Source organism: Enhydra lutris, unplaced genomic scaffold (assembly GCF_002288905.1).
Source record: "Enhydra lutris kenyoni isolate GAN:26980312 unplaced genomic scaffold, ASM228890v2 scaffoldscaffold62, whole genome shotgun sequence".
In the NCBI taxonomy this organism is placed as follows: Eukaryota; Metazoa; Chordata; class Mammalia; order Carnivora; family Mustelidae; genus Enhydra; species Enhydra lutris.
The window spans coordinates 16,130,404-16,147,475 of record NW_019154146.1 but is presented as its reverse complement, the minus strand read 5'-3'; the positions used below and the strand labels follow the sequence as shown (position 1 = coordinate 16,147,475).

The 17,072-nt window shown below is 48.4% G+C and overlaps 1 protein-coding gene across 2 annotated transcripts in view; it reads left to right on the top strand.

Moving 5' to 3' along the window:
* Positions 1 to 1,562: 1,562 nt before the first annotated feature.
* The window catches only part of LOC111158692 (methylenetetrahydrofolate dehydrogenase (NADP+ dependent) 1 like), a 185,219-nt gene continuing 169,709 nt past the window's right edge, over positions 1,563 to 17,072 (top strand). For both annotated transcript variants that reach the window (XM_022520898.1, XM_022520899.1), the window contains exons 1-6: positions 1,563 to 1,789; positions 8,725 to 8,809; positions 9,934 to 9,984; positions 10,075 to 10,128; positions 13,945 to 14,069; positions 15,924 to 16,024. In XM_022520898.1, coding sequence (XP_022376606.1) covers positions 1,563 to 1,789; positions 8,725 to 8,809; positions 9,934 to 9,984; positions 10,075 to 10,128; positions 13,945 to 14,069; positions 15,924 to 16,024 — 643 coding nt within the window. The remainder of the gene's footprint in view (positions 1,790 to 8,724; positions 8,810 to 9,933; positions 9,985 to 10,074; positions 10,129 to 13,944; positions 14,070 to 15,923; positions 16,025 to 17,072) is intronic.

Here is a 17,072-nt window from a genome sequence, read left to right as displayed (position 1 = left end):
CTCCGTTCTACTCCCCTCTCCCTCGCCCAACTCTAGCCCCACTAACCTTGCCTAGCTCATTTGATCTTGCCCCCCCCCCCCCCCCCCCCCCCCCCCCCCCCCGCCTTGCTGCTCAGCAGGAGTCCGTTTCTCCCTCTCCCTCTCCCCCTGCTCCTGCTCTCTCTCTCAAATAAATAAATGGGATTAAAAACAAAGATTAAGAACATGATCATTTGACTCAGGCAAATCTCCAGCTCTGTCAATGATACAACTGACCTCTCTGGACCCATTTCCCTCAGAATCAAAGTCAGTACAATATTCAACACATTACAGACAGTCTCTGACTTACGACTGTTCAACTTATGATTTTCCCCTTTACGATGGTGTGAAAGCAATCAGCATTCAGCAGAAACCAAACTGCAACCGATTTATTCTCTTTCCCTGGGCTATCAATACACAGCAGTATACTCTCCTGATTCTAGGCAGGTCTGGAGCCAGAGGGGCCCCCCAGTCAGCCACGTGGTCAAAGGGTAAACAACCCACATACCCACAACCAAGCTATACCCATATAACCACTCTTTCTTCCACTCTTAGCACAACATTCAATAAGATACACGAGATATTCAACACTATTATAAAACAGACTCTGTGTTAGATGGTTTTGCCCAACTCTAGCTACAGTAAGCATTCTGAGCACATTTAAGTTAGGCTAGGCTAATCTGTGATGTTCAGTAAATCAGGTGCATTCAATGCGTTTTCAGTTTACATGGTTTCAATTTAGGGTCAGTTTCTCAGCAGGTAACCCCATCATGACTCCAGAGAGAGCTGCACATTGATTAGAATTAAAGGAAATGTCACTCCAGCAAGGCTCAGCTACTGGAAAACCCCTCTTTGTAGCTTGGACTCGTTTTATTCCCGCTTTACTTGGGATTTATAATCCTGCTAAGATTATAAACCAGGATAATCTCGTTTTAACTGGGAAGGCAGCTGAGGTTCACAGAGATTAACCCGCCCAAGGCTACAAATCAGCCTCTGAACTCCAAGACCCACACATCCTTCAAGGCTAGACCACCTGCAGCCTAAAACATCCAAGGCCCTTATCGGCGCCGGGAGGCTCAGCCAAGGGGCCTTCCAGGAAGCGGACTCACACCTGGGCAGGGCAGCGTCAGCATCTTCGGCAAAAGGGAGGAGGTACTGTCGCTGGGCTGGACCGGAGCCCACCCCGATGCCTCACCCTCCCCCGCCTGCTACCTCTCGGCCAATTTCCAGCCGCGATGCAGCGCCGGAAAGCCTGCCTCCGACGGCGGGGCCACTAGGACCGGCCGCGCGCCCCGCAGGCCCCCGCCCTCTCCACGTCACGGCCTCTAGGTGCAGTGCCCCCTAGGGGCTCCCCGCGCCGGCTCGGGAGGCAGGTCCTGGTCCTTCCCGCCACCGGCCCGTTACCCGCGCGCCGGCTCCCTGCCCGGCGCCCGCCCCGCCGCCCCCCGGAGGAGCCTCACGCCGCCGCGTCCCCGCGCTGCGCAGCCCCGTCTCCGCCCAGCCCGCCGCAGCCGCCTCGCCCGGCCCGCCCGCGTCCCCGCGCCATGAGCGCGCGCCTGCCGCCCTTCCTGCGCCGGCTTCGCGGTCCGCCGCGGCCCCCGGGCCCGCCGCTCCGCCTCCGAGCGCCCTGTCGCGCCAGCAGCAGCGGCGGCGGCGGCGGCTGTGGCGGCGGGGAGGGCCTGCTTGGGCAGCGGCGGCTGCGGGACGCCCAGGTCGGGAGCAGCCGCGGCCAGGGCAGCCAGGCGCCCCCGGCCCGGCACTCGCTCGTCAGGTGAGTGTCCGGGGCTCGCTGCCGCTCCGGGGGCCGCGGACGCAGGAGGTGGGGCGTCCGGGGCGCTCCGGTCTCGGCGGGGTCCTGGGTTGGGGGGGGGCCCGCGGGTGCTTCGCGGGGCTCCGGCTCGGGAGTGCTTGGTGCTAACTTGTTCGGGGCGCCCGGCGGCGGTGGGGGGCGGGGAGGGCGGGCCTCGCCGGGCGGGAGCGCGTGCGGGCCCCGGGACTGGCCCAGGGCGGGGATCGCGTGGGCGCGGGCATCCGGGGCGGGTGCGGCACCCCCGGCCCGCGCGGCCCGCTCCACGTGCGCCACCCCGGCCGGCTCTGATGCAACGGCGCGGGGCGCGGCGCGGCGCGGCGCGGCAGGGCGGGCGGGAAGGGGGCGGAGCGCGGGAGCGGGGCGGAGCAGGGGCGGTGGCTGGGGCGGGCACGAGATGCCGGCGCGGGCCGGGGAGAGGAGCCCTAGGCCCGGCGCCCGCGCCTACCTGCGCGGTCCCCCGCGTCCCGCGTCGCCGCAGCCTCCTGCGGGTGGGAATGCCTGCTTGCTTCGGTTACATAATCATCTTCTGGGCGCGTTAACGTGCAGCCGGGCCCACCTGACCACAGGCCGAATGCGGGCGAGGAGTCGGGCCCACGCCTGCCCCCATCGCTGCATGGGCGGGGCCAGGGGTCCCCAGCGCCGCTGCGAATGGAAAGTTCTCGCCCGACCCAGAAGTGAACTGTGGGAGTCCTGAGCCCAGCCTTTTCCCCAACCCCCCCCCCCCCCCCACCGGAGATGCCACTCGCGCCTCTCCTCCCCCGCCTGTACCCTCTCCTCACCCCTGCCTGGGAGAGAGGGCAGGAAGAGGTTGAATGGCCCTTCCTGGAGGAGTGGGTTCGCCGGGGAACTAAACCTGTGGAGTGAAGCACTCAGGGCAAGCCTGGAGGTGCCGGGAAAGCCCTTGCCTGCCCCCGGTTCCGGGTGGCCATGACCCTGAGTAGGCTGTTCTCCATCCATTCACATCCTCTTCCTTTTCCTTCCGTCCCTCTTTGTAAAAGTAATTGCCTTTACCTCCTCTTTTTCCAAAGCCTTTTATGATGTGGCCGGTGACTCTAAGGAGCCTTCTGCTTAGTTTATCCTGCCTTCCTCCAGAAAGCAGGAGCTCCTTTATGCCTTTTCGGTCATGAGAATTTCACCAGGATACAGCCGAGCTCGCCTTAGTGGGTTGGGAGGCGGTATGGGAGGCAGAAACCACCACCCCCTCACCCTCTTATTTTCTGGGTAGCTTAGAGCTACCCGGAACTTTCCTGTGCATTTATTGCCTGTGTCCCCCCACCTCCCTGGAGTGAAAGCTCTGTGGGGCCAGGGCCCTTGTCTCTTGTTCACTGCTGGATCCTTCCTCCTGGAAAGAGGGCCATGTGTAGGGTGGACACTTGTGACATGATGGGTGAATGCATCACTCAACACGGGTTCATTTATGGATTGTATTCATGAATGTTCTTTTCACTACCTGATTTAGAGATGAGCAGGATGGTCAGTGGGGGCCTGGGTCAGGCTCCTGCTGACACTGAGGAGGGAAGGGTGATCTCAATTCCTGCGCGGAGTGGGGAGGTGGGGGGGGGTAGTTGACCTCAAAGGGTTATGGAAAGAGAGAACATATATAAAATGCATAATCCAGGAACTGTCATAGCAGGGCCTCCACAAATATTGGCTATTGTTTATAAGTTATTTTTTGAGCATTCTAAGCCAGGTGTTAGCAGTTCTGCAAAGGACTAGACAGTAAATAGTTTAGGTTTTCCAGGCCAATAGGCAAAACAGAAACTATTTTGTAGGCGCTTTTATGTGAGAAAAAAAAAAAAAACATTTTCATAGTGTTCTACTGACAAAAGCCAATTTTCTTTATGGATACTGACATTTGAATTTCCTATAATATTCACATGCTACAAAATATTACTCTTTTGATGTTTCTAACCATTTAAAAGTGCAAAATCTATTCTTAATCCTGTACTCGTGTTCTGAACTACAAAGGGAAGGTTTGTACAGTGATTTGCTGCTTCATAGGATTATGGTTAAGGGCTAGGTGCCTTGCTTTGCAATATGACTCCAGTACTTACTAGATATGAGAATTGGGGCAAGCTGTTTGATCTCTGTTCATATATGAAAGGGGAACCATCATCACCAGCTTCAAAAGTTGTTATGGACATCACTATACTCTGCTGATTCTAAGAGGCATATTTTTTAATATCTCCAAAACTAGTCTTTTAATCAATTGTGTCTGACAATTACTGTTGGCCATGTGAACAGTCATCTCCTGTTGTCATCGCCAGTACCCATGGGAACCTGGGCTGTGCATATCGTAACTTAATTGACTTATGTGTGTCATCTGACAAAACTGTCCTCGGAGAGATTCCCCCAGGGCTTAGAGGAAGGAGGGGAGGTGGGCCTAGCTAGAAGTCACCTAGGATAGACATCCGCAAATCCGTGTATGTTAGTTTTTTTTTTTTTTTTCATGGACATATACCAGAAAAGTGAATGAGTAAGCTGCCTCAAAAGCATAATGACCTCTCATTTCCTCCAAATAACCCCCAATAGTTCCATTAACAAGTCATGGAAGGCCTGTTTTAGGAAATGAAATGTTGTCTGACATCTGTCCATTGATATCTGGTAGAATTGAGAAAATGCTAATATTAAAACTTACAGAATGGGTGTCAGGAATGTAAGGAAAACCACAGGGATAGAAGTGATACAGTTTTTCAAAAAATGACACATCACTAACACACTTGATGGCACAAGGGTGATATTTTTGGGGAAGGGAGAGAAACTGCCATCAGGACACTTAGATCAAAGAAGTCACTCAGGGGGTACCTGGCTGGCTTTGTCCCAGGAGCATGTGACTCTTGATCTCGGGGTCATGAGTTCAAGCCCCACATTGGGTATGGAGATCACTTAAATTAAATGTTCTTTAAAAAAAAAAAAAAAAAAAGACACTCAGAAGAGTCCTATCCTGAATGTGAAGAAGTTTTAGGACTATTTCAGTTTGGTAGTTTTACTTTTTATGCTCATATGAGTGGTTTATGGCAAACAAAAAATATCTACATTCAGTACTCACAGAATCCACAATCTGTGAAGAAAAGATGGTGCCATAGTTTAACTGCCAGCTGGTTTTCTTCCTTAGTGGTTTGTAAAACAGTGGTCTCTCTTTCCTTTTCTATCTGAAATTGGGTGAAACAGCAAATAAGATTAAAGCTCCCAGCTCAGGCCTATGCATAAATAGGAAACGAGCGAGGCTGCTTTAATAAAAATACCCCCAAGTGTTGTGGACGTTACTGTCCAGAGGGAGGCAGACAGGGAAGGTGGGATGATGACCCTGTGATCTTTGCTTCCTGCTCCAACTCTGGGTAAAAGGCAGCAAGAGGGAGAGGGGCCCGGGGTGCTCCTGTATCTTTCTTTTCGCTGCACGTTCCTTCCATCCTTTTGGCTACAGCTCACAGCCTCGTTGGCCAGCGGTTAGTGTCATGAGCCCATTGAGCTACAGGGGAAACAGGGACCTGAGCTCTCTAGCCGGATGCCAGGTGTAGCTCATGCTCCGAATTCGATTAAAGAGGAAAATGCTTGGAAGTGTTCATAGGAAGTGCCCAGTCATCCAAGCCGACATCAGTTGTGTCAGTACTACTGTTACTATTGTACTGAATGTATCCACTAAATTACCAGGGCTGTCGATTTATTAAGCTGCTCTGGCTGGTGCTTTCAGCCTGCGCTCTTTCTCGGAATACTGATGGCAGTCTTTGGAAGACGCTGTTTTGGAAATTTCGGTGCTCTGTGCACACTGGTACCTCTTTTCCCTTTGAAATAAAGTGGCTCTGCGCTCAGGGATGTACTTAAGTCCGTAGTTTTAAATAACCTTACGGCTGCCTCTGAGTCTCTCGTGTGGCCTCAGTTAGCTGCAAGGGAGACTGAGAAATGAGGTCATTATTCCAACAGCCTTCTTCTGCCCAGTGAACACATTATTTCCCAGCCAGAGGGAGACCAGCCTGTCCATGGAGTCAGTGGTATGTAACTCAGCTGCTGATGTGCAAGAGCACCTATGTCTGAAGGTCCCAAGCAGCAGGTTCAGCTCTTTAACCACTGACAAAATCCAGAGGCAGAGAGACAAGGAGTGAGACAAGAAGGAAATTTATTTCAGTGAGGCCAACACCAGGAAGATAGCGGACTAACCTCTCAAAGACAGTCTCCCAAGTGCTGAGGATACTTCCAGGTTTATATAAGGAAAATGTGGGACTGAGGTTGGTGGGCACAGTCAGGGTGGGCAGTAGAGCTCGGGTCATTGTCTTGGGGTCCATCCTGGGTAGGGTCTTGCTGGCTCAGGGCTGCCCTTACTGCTTGAGGGGGTAGTCTGCGTCATGTCCCCCCCACCCCCACCCCCGTCTAGGGACGCTTTGCCTTCCAAGTCTTTTGCCTGAGGTAAGAGATAAGCCGGAAGGAAGAATTTCCTCAATTAGAAAGTTAAAGGTCAAAATGGAGGTAATTGAAGTCTTTTCCAGTGGTTGATACTTTAAGCTACTAGTTACATTATTGTAAATTCGACAATGTTCTTCAGTAATGAAGTTCTGAATTTTGGTTACATTTGGCGGCCTGGTGGCCTGGTGGGAGAGTCAGGCAGGCATTCCTTCTAGCAGGAAATTGACAAGGCTGCTTTTTTCCCAGGAGTGAGAAAATCTGATTAGAAACATTTATCCTACTTTTTAGATCAATTGAGCCTGGTGACTGCTTTCATGGTAACTTTGCTTTTCCCTGTAGGAATCACGAGTAACTCCAAAGAATGGGGAGAATTAGCTCTGTTAGCTTCGTTGGTGACAGGTTTGTGTTTTATGGAAGTGTTTGGTCCCTTCACTTCATTGAGGGGTGGTCAAGGTTATGAAGAGTTTTTGGGAAAACTGTTGCTGTCAAACGAGTAATTTTTAGTGTTCTAGGGTAGCCACAGGACACCCTTTTTCGCAGATGAGGCTCTTGGAGTTGGTCTGAGACTCAGTAAACTGATGGTGTAGGTCCATGGGAGGCCCACATCCTGGTGCTTGGCTAGTCCCCTTTACCCACACCTCGGAGCTCCGTGGCTCCTTGTTGGAAATGCACGTTCCTGGGCCACACCCAGCCCTGCCAACTCCCGACTTTCTGGAGTGAGGCACAGAAAGTTTGCTTCTTACCAGGCTCCCCCAGTGCTGTTTGTGCATATTGCCAAAAACCACTGGGGACCTATGTTCCAGTGACTTTTAGGGAACCAGGCAGAAATAAGGACCCCCTCGGCCCAAATTAGCAGTCATGAAAGACAGAGAAACTGCATAGCTTGAGGCCCTCAGCCACACATTATTGGACAGGCGACTTTAGTGCTCACTTATAAGGCAGCTTGTAAACTTGCACGTAGTCTCGTGTATCCAACGCAATAATACAGTCATTTCTTGCAGAATTAAGTTGCTTCGTCTAGGTGTTCAGGAACAAGACACGAAAATCTTTGCAGGTCATGTATGTGTGCATGCCTCCCTGTTCTGTCTCTGGTAGCCCAGTGTCAGGTGGGACGGCTCCTCCTGGTGGAGTTTTGGAGCCTTTGGGTATCTCCTGAGCACAGCTCTCTTTCCATCTACCTGCTCAAGAGCGCCTCCCCCAGGACACTCATCAGCATCTTTGAAAACCCGGCGAAGCTGAGCAGTGCCTTTTTCCAAAACCTCAGCCGGTTACTGAACTGATGCTCTCTGCCTGGAAATTCACCTTGTAGTTTCTGGAAGCTGTTTGGTGCCTCTAAGACCTTATCAGAGATAGAAGACAAAAAAAAATTTTTTTTAAGATTTTATTTATTTATTTGACAGAGAGAGAGATCACAAGTAGGCAGAGAGGCAGGCCGAGAGAGAGGAGGAAGCAGGCTTCCCGCTGAGCAGAGAGCCCGATGCGGGCCTGGATCCCAGGACCCTGAGATCATGACCTGAGCCGAAAGCAGAGGCTTAACCCACTGAGCCACTCAGGCGCCCCTAGAAGACAAAATTTAAAGACGGTCTTAACATGGGGCCTAGGTACTGCCTTGGCTGATCCTTTTGTCTATTATCCTGAGAGAAGAAAAGCCAACTTCATATGCACGGGAGGCCCATGTCACAGCGATGGGAGTGAAGGAGTCTGAAATCGCTCAGCCCAGAAGTCCGCAGGAGGAGCCTGTGGCTCGTACATCAGCTGGGTCTGCCCTTCCTGGGCTGATGCTCCTTGCCTCCTCCCAGTGTTACCAAGGTGGCAGTGGCATCAGCTGGGGCTTTTAGGAAAGTCCAAATGCAGATTTGGGTGGTGGGGAGTTCTGAGGAGTGACAGGCTCTCTCCCTGAGAGGCCTGGGGAGCATATCCAATTCTGATGCAGCCCTAGCGTTTCTGTTCCCATCCCCCGTCCCTTCCCCCACTTCCCTTTTCTATCCCTACTCCCCAGCCTGACCCTCCCTTCCCCTCTGTTTTCTTCCCCTCCCACTCCCTTCACATTCCTTTGAATACCGGGCCCTGGGATTTGTCTGACAGCAAGCCCCCTCCCCAGTCTCTGCTACCCTCCTGGCACCAATGTTTGCAGTCCCCATAGGAACCCCTAGGGACGGATGTGGGTGGAGGAAGGGGATTATTTAAAAAGAAGTAAAATGTTTGCATTATAGTCAACTTGAAAAATACAGGAGAATTCACCCCAGGAAAATAATTGTTAACAGCTCGTTTGCATGCCTCTGCTTATTTTTAAAATCAGATGGTCACAGTTTACGCTGTGTTGTACTTCAGGATGCTTATCCCGCCCCTCGTCACCACACCTCCCACTCTTGAAGCGCGTCCTTCTGTCGTCTATTTTCACTTACAGTAACGAGCTTTCTAGGAAAATGTGTTGAATCGGTCCTTTCTAGTCATTAACAAAGACATGACTGTGGGTTGTCTTTTCTTTCTCAATGCAGAGAAGTCATTCGGAATTCAAAAGAGGTTCTGAGTTTATTGCAAGAAAAAAATCCTACCTTTAAGCCGGTGCTTGCTATTATTCAGGTAAGGTGCTGTTCTTTGAGGATGCTTTTCAATGAAGAAGAGAATCATGTACGGAAGACCAGGGTATCTCTTGTCACAGAAGCGGTCTTAACAGGGAGGAGAGGGCAGAGATGGAAATACTGTCGGGTCCCTCTTCCTTTGGTCATTTTGCTCCTGCCAGGTTACTGGTTAGTTCCCTCCCTGCCTGGGTGGGTCTTTTATGAGTCTTTCTCCCCTGGGTGTGAGTAGCTTTGAGAAGTGAGGAGGTAGGCACCCACCTCCGTGCGGTTATATGGACATACTGTGTCCATATGTGCTCAGAGATGCCTATCAGATGTGACTTGAACGTGAGAAGGGGCAAAGTTCCCCCCTTTGCTTCTGTGGAAGGCAGGTGTGTGGGGAGGCATGGTACTTAGTGAGCTACTGCGAAACCTGCTAAAGCCTGCCATAGGTGCTAAGGGCCAGACATCAATACGTGTCAGAAGGACTTGCATTTCCTGTCCCATCTCATGGCTGCGGCCCCTTTGTTCCCAACAGTAGTTGGTGCCGTTCGCCCTCCTTATTGGCGCCCCCCTGGGGTGAGAGGACAGTCAGGAGGGGAGCCACACCTGGAAGCTCACACAGCACAGCAGGTGGGCCACAGGGAAGGTGTCAGGAGAGCGGCCTGGTGTCCCAGCGGCACTGTGATTTTCGAGACTGGAGCCGTGCTCAGGTCACTCGCATTCTTGGGGGTTGTCTCCATACCCTCTGCAAAGACAGGCAAGCGAGAAGGGTAGAAAGAAGAGTGGCCTGAGCCTGGAGTTCCCAGGATTCTACTTACTGACAGCTTCCAGCTCCGGGCAGGCCACCTAGAGCCCTGTCTCAGGTGTCCTCGTTTAGAGAGGGGTGCCGGCTGGGTGGCCACTCGAGCCTTAGGAGGGCTCTCACTTTTTTTAAAGTAACATAATGTGAAAGCTGAGATACTGACATGTGAATAAATACCAGCTCTTAGTCTCCTTCTGTGAATAATTAGAGCCTGTATTTCCTTCTCTTTCTAATAAACTGGATAATTTATCATCATAAAATTCATCTCTGTATTACGTTTTGTGCTTTTTCAAGATATTTTTGTTGCTGTTACATTCTCCTTCTTGCTCCCATCTCCTTAGGCAGGTGATGATAACTTGATGCAGGAAATAAACCAGAATTTGGCGGAAGAGGTGAGGATTATTGAATTCTACAAATTCGTCCTATGTGTTTGACGCTTCATTCTCTCACGGCGACAGAATAACGTTGTGTTCCTTTCACAGGCTGGTCTGAACATCACTCACATTTGCCTTCCTCCAGATAGCAGCGAGGCCGAGGTAAGTACCACGGGCACTTGAACACAGGGTGCTTCTCCCTTTAGACATCATATACCTGTTAACATCTCTTAGTTGTCGTTGGAAAAGTTCAGTCTTTGCTTGTGACTGAGTTCTTAGAGGGAAGAGGCCACTTCTCCTTCTAGTGGAAATGCTCCTTGATCTGTTTGTCCCTCAGTACATGTTTCTGTTGAAGGACGGAGCTGGGCTTAGTGACTTGGGTTGTGCTTTTTGGCGGCGGCAGCAGTAGCATCCAGTGGCGATTGTCTGGCTGCCGGGGTCTGGAGGGCTAGTTCTGGATTTGCTCTTTCCTGACCAGTTGTTTGACCTTGGCCATTCCTTCAGCTTCTCAGTGTCACAGTTCCCTGATCAATAAATGTCACGGCTGCGCGACAAATCGACCAGGAACGTGAGGGTAAGAGGGTGAAGAAAAGAACTGGAGAAGCAGAGAGATGGGGGCAGGAGGAGCACTGGGAGGATGTCCAGCAGTGCTGATTTTATTCCACATCTTACAAGCATTTATAAGGCAGACCACAATAGAAGGAGTAATACATCAGTATCTAGTCAGATAACCGCAAGTTCTTACTACAAATCTCGTGATGCCACGTAATCATGGCTAATGCCGTTAGCTACTATTGATACAAGAAGTTACAATCAACCAGGGAGTGGGTTATGGGAAGTACAGGAACAACAAGGACCAACTAAGAATTTATGACCCTGACCACATTGTTCCCTTCTGTAGGGAGAACGTGTGGGAAGTCACATAGGCAAGCTCACGACACAGAGCATAGACCCTTTCTCAGTGTTACTCAACTTTCCTGTCCTTAACCCCTTATCAAGTCGTCTGGACTTTAAAGGAGACACAAGTCAGTGCCTGGTTTGATCCACGACTCCAACCGTGCCGTGGCCTCCAACAAATAAAATAAAGGAATAGAATGAGATCATCTTCAACGTCCTTTGCAGGCAAATGTTCTGGGAATAATAGCCTTTGCAGGTATCGTGTCAAGCTTGGGAGAAGCAGCCACGCCCACAAGTAGTGGTGAGGAAACCAGACCCCGGGCCGTGCTAGCGTTTGGTCCTGTGGCTAGCTTTTCTTCAGACGGGCTGTGGCAGTGAGGATTTATTTGACTGCCAGTGATGGAAAACTTTGAATAACAGAAGAGGAAATAAGACAAGTTTATTTTTCTCTTAGGTCAGTAAGTTTGGAAGCAGGCTGGTATGGTGGTATCACAAAGGCACCAGAAGCTTGGGTTCCTTCAGTCTTCCTGTCCTATCGTCTGTTGTGCTATCTCATATCCAAGATGGCAGATTCAACCCTGTATATCACATCCATATTCTAGCCAGTGCCAAATAAATCCAGACTTAGTAAGGAGAGACATGATTCAAAAGGAGTATTGCAATAGGGGGTATACTCTGATGGTAAGATCTAAGATCTGTAATCCTTTGAGAGGTAGGCAAAAGGGTTTTTCTTTTTTTTTTTTTTTTTTAAGATTTTATTTATTTGACAGAAGAGAGAGACAGTGAGAAAGGGAACACAAGCAGGGGGAGTGGGAGAGGGAGAAGCAGGCTTCCCACTGAGCAGGGAGCCCGATGTGGGGCTCTATCCCAGGACCTTGGGATCATGACCTAAGCCGAAGGCAGATGCTTAACGACTGAGCCACTCAGGTGCCCCAAAAGGGTTTTTCTTTTACACAGCGGGGTAGAGAAGGCTACAGAGAACCCGGTGTGAGAAAGTGGGATGAGAGGGGACCTTGATGGGACAGTAGGTCAGAGAATGTTTTACCCTGTGGCCAGATTCGTCTCAGGAGAGGTTGTCTGCTAACCAAGTGAGGGGTGGGTCAAAGTTTAGCAACCTGGGGGAAGGAAGGAAACTTACATTTTGTTTGCGTTTTGCTCAGATGCGGAGGCAAGTAGTTCACCTGATCTTTTATGAGACAATGAATGGGCATTTTTAGGGCCTGGATCTGGTTCTTTGCAGTACACAAGAGAGTGGGGAGGATTTTTTAACCTTCCTTGTTTTCCCAGATCATGGGGCTCAGTTCAATGACTTCTTGTCACCAGCAAGTAAAAGGCATTCCGGACAAGGAAAAAAGACAGGTTCCCAGTCTCTTCCCTTCAGGAACAGTTCCTGAAAGTCACAGTTATGCGTCCCTGTCATTGGCCTGAACCTCATTGCTCCGCCACGAAGCAAAGAAGGCTGGGAAATACAGTCTTTCCACCAGGTGGCCTTAAACCATTCATTATGGCACCTAAAAACCAAAGTTTATTACTAAGGAAGAAGGGAAACCATATCTGGGCAAACCATTTCTGCCACACTTGCCTTTATGATATATGATAAATATTGACCCCCTGATGTACCAGCATTAACAAATGCCGAGAAATTTGTTGTCCCTTTGCAGAAGGACACCCGTTGTCTGCATTTGGGTTGTTTGCATCGGTATTGCTAGGCCTTCACTTTTTTATTCCCGGACTTATTTTCTGACAGTCATCTCTTTCCTATTTTTCTTTGACATTCTGGTAAATCTAAATTTGTATGGCGGTGTTACTGTTCTGTTGGAAAAGAGGAAGGATCTTAATTTATTAAGATTTTGTGGTTGCATCTCCCACAGCCCAAGTACAGGTGACAGCAGACCCCTCACTTCATTCTGGGCTCTTGACCCACCATTACTCCGTTAGCCCTTTACCTAGCTTAGTCTGCTTTCATTTTCTTTACCAGCGTTTGCCATACCCAGAGATTATACTACTACTATTATTATTATTACTTTTCCTCTTCCCTCTTGTCTTCCCCTCTAGAATCTAAACTACAGGAGGGCAGGCATTTTATTCACAACTGTATTTCCTGTCTCAGAACTGGCACAGAGTAGGGACTTAAAACATGCAATGTCTGTTGAATGAATGAAAGCCTGGTGAATGAATGGAACAAAATTTCCTTTCTTGATTTTTGTGTATCACAGCATTTTCCTTTCTCACCAGGTGGAAATACCACCGTGATTTTTTTGCTAGACGGTGAAACAGGTGGTGAAGGCAACACTGCTCACAGTGAGACCCATATGCGTGGGCTGGTGTCTCTTTTACTTAGGAACAAATAATATTGTGAAGTAAAATGAATCCATGTGTTATCTCCTGGCATGAATTAGAGCTAGACAGACAGGACAGAGCATTTCTTACGGAAGGACACACCCAGGCCTTCGTTAGCTTTTACATTTTTACATCACCTTCCCAAGCTGTACTTCGGTCTTTTTCAGAAATAGTGAGTTATTTTAGCATTTCCTATAAAAAGGAGATATCTGTGCTTTGAATTTATCAACCACAAGCCTTTGGAAATGCTGTCTGGGTCCATTCAGGCCCAGGGGACCTGAGGGCCCGAGTGATGGCTTCTAGAGGGCGGCAGTTGGGAAGACTTTGGTGAACACGTTGTGTTTGAAACATAGGCTTGTCTGGGCCGGGTTGGAACGCCCGAGACTTGTGCCCCGTGGTCTCCCTGAAAGCTGGCAATGTGTTGCACTCCAGTACAGTCGTGGAATTGTCTCTGCGTATCTCAGAGTCTGGTTTGGTTTGGTTTTGTTCTGTTGTGGCAGGGAGTGGGACAGTAAGAAAGACAAAGAAGTCCCTAAAATTCAGCCATGCCGCTTTTGAAAACTTATAAACACGGTGAAAAGAGAAATTAGACTTTCTTCATTCTGCTTTACAGCACCTTCAACAAGGAGTGAAAAAGAAACGAGGCATTTTTATGAATCTATTTTTTTTTTATATGAAACTGTTTTTATTGGGTCTTATTTTATAGTATTGATTTTGGGGTTTGTTTTTTCGCCTCTGTAGATCATAGATGAAATCTTGAAGATTAATGAAGACGCCAGAGTACACGGCCTTGCCCTTCAGATCTCCGAGAGCTCCTTTAGCCACAAAGTCCTCAATGCCTTGAAACCAGAAAAGGACGTGGATGGGTGAGAAAATACAAAAGAAAACAACCCAGTCTTATTGCTAATCGAGCTTTTCTACTGTGACCTTTTTTCCTTTTAGTTCCACTGTTTGGGCTGGGTCTATAATTAAGAGTGGAAGAAGTCCTTTAACTATTTCAGGAATTTGTGGGCTTTTTAAATTCCATATAAGAAAGGTACATATTTTGGAATAGGCACTTGCCCTTTTGTAGGGCTTGGGCGCCATTCTGGAAGGAACATCCTTCACACCATCACATTCATTTCATAACCTCCTGTCTGATTCACAGAGCCCTTGGCCAGCCTTCCTCATCTAAATAAGCGTTTCCTTGAAAATTCTGCCAAACCAAAGAAACCACCCCAGAGTCCTGACTCACCAGCAGCACCCCATGCTTCCTTCGTCCCAGGCCAGTTGAGAAAAGCAAAACAAGCACTTTCATTCATAACACAAGGTTTTATTTGAAATTAGAGGAAAAAACTACAAATATCTGGTGCACTAATATTTGCCTTTGACTCATGTCCTGGCGTGACATCCACCTCATGAGACGAGGAGTACTGCCCATTCATGTGGGCAATCGGGACTTCTCCGGGGGAGGGAAAAACCTCATTTTCCTGCATGGAAATAGGAAGTGTGTTTTGTACTGCGGCAAATGAACATCGTGTATTTAGCATTGTAAGCAAAGGTTGTAAGCAAATTTAAAAATCAGACTCCCATCCAGTATGCCTCACGGGAGCTGGATTGAAAGGCTGCCGCCTGGTGGACACACCCAGGCTCCTTCCATTCTCAAACCTCTCTGGGTGCTTAGACCCAGGGTAGACACAAACACAGGTTGAAAAGTTGTCATGAAAATCTCTGGTTCTGTACTAGACTAACTAGAAGGGAGAAGAAGCCTTGTTCAGTGAGAAAACATCCAGAACCTGCAGATATCAAAGTGTAATTTCAAATCTTCTGTGAAAAGAGAGAACTATGAACATTTTTCTGTGTTTCCATTTTATTACGGACTTGTATGGAGCCCATTGGTTTCACTAGATAGTTAGGGACCATTGGGTCCTGGATTTGAAGGAGGAAGAGCGCAGAAGTCATTCAAAGTACGTGGTCACTCAGATTTTATTTCTTGATTTCCCAAGGAGGTAAGTACTGATATTAAATGGGGATCAGACTCGTGAATCCCACGTCTTGCTAGGTCACCCCAGATTTCTAGGATTGGTCCTGGATTTTGATACTTATTGAGATATAAATTCCCTCAAGGAAAAAGCAGGCTCGGCTGCACGACAGTGGGGTTGCACACTTCAGGGACACCATTCCATGGAGCACACCAAGCAGAGCTCCCTGTGCTTGTGCACACCGAGGCCTTGCATGGTCTTGTGCTCATCCTGCTCTCCAGGCAGAACCAGAATTCCCAAGGTTGGCCCAACCCACAGGAGCCACTTCAGAGTTTCCCAAGTGACTGCTCTAAAAAGCTAGTGGCCTTTTTTCTTGCCCATTCTCTATATTTAATGACTTAATATATTCTGTCTATCCAGAGTTGATGTGGATATCGTTTGGGATTAATACATGTGAGTTAGGGGCACCCGGGTGGCTCAGTGGGTTAAGCCTCTGCCTTCAGCTCAGGTCATGATCTCAGGGTCCTGGGATCAAACCCCGCATTGGGCTCTCTGCTCAGCGGGGAGCCTGCTTCTCCTTCTCTCTCTGCCTGTCTCTCTGCCTACTTGTGATCTCTGTCTCTGTCAAATAAATAAATAACATCTTTGAAGGAAAAAAAAAAAAGAAGAGTGTGTTAAAAAAAAAAAATACATGTGAGTTACAGATGAGTGAGCTTCGACCATGTTTTGGCTTACAACTTTCCTTTTTGTCAAATTCAGAGTAACAGACATCAACCTGGGGAGGCTGGTCCGTGGGGATGCCCATGAATGTTACGTCTCACCTGTGGCCAGAGCTGTAATTGAACTTCTTGAAAAGTCAGGTAGGATTGCTGCTTTAGAAATGCTGTGATTTTCTCTTTTTTGGGACTTACTGATTTTTTAATAAGGATTTCTTTCTGGAAGAGTCTAATTGAAGCATGGAAGTAATATTCAATGTCCGCTCTTTTGCTTATCTTCGAGGAGATACAAATGACTCTGACAGACTTTTCTAACAAGGTTACCTCTATTACAGTTTTAAAAAGAAACTGGTAAGCTGAATGACCTGTTGTGAACAAAGACTCAGCTTCTCTCAGGAAACACTCAAAATAACCACAACGGAAAATGTTCCAAGCTTCAACTTCTCAAATCTGTTAACACGTAAACTTAAATAAAACTTATGTGTAAGATTTAAATGAGGAGGCTGTCAGATAGAGTTCAGGGTATGGGAACCTCGATTGGGATTTATCAGTGAGCAGTAACTCTTTCTATAATCAGTATTTAATTTCCATTGTTTGCCCCTTGACCTTGCTCTTTTATGTCATTGACATAGAAATGAATAATTTCTTTTTCTTGGTTATCAGACTAATGAGTTTCATATATTTTAAAGGCTTTCTAGCTGAGTATATAAAAATTTAAGTAACTAGGGGCACCTGGGTGGCTCAGTGGGTTAAGCCTCTGCCTTCGGCTCAGGTCATGATCCCAGGGTCATAGGATCGAGCCCCGAGTCAGGCTCTCTGCTCGGCAGGGAACCTGCTTCCCCCTCTCTCTCTGCCTGCCTCTCTGCCTACTTGTGATCTCTGTCAACTAAATAAATAAAATCTTTAAAAAAAAAAATTTAAGTAACTAAATTTTTTCTGCTCCACCTTAGTAAAAGAGAAGCAGATGTTGCTCCTGCACACCCAAACGTAGAACCATCAAGCAAAAATTGCAAAGTATTTAATATCTCAAATATATAAAGAACTTATACAAGTCAGTACCCAATAATAATAATAATAATAATCTGATTAAAATATTAGAAATGTCTGAATAGACATTTTCCCAAAGAAGGCATATATATGGCCTACAGGTACATGAAAAAGTGCTCAATACCACCGATCATCGGGGAAATGC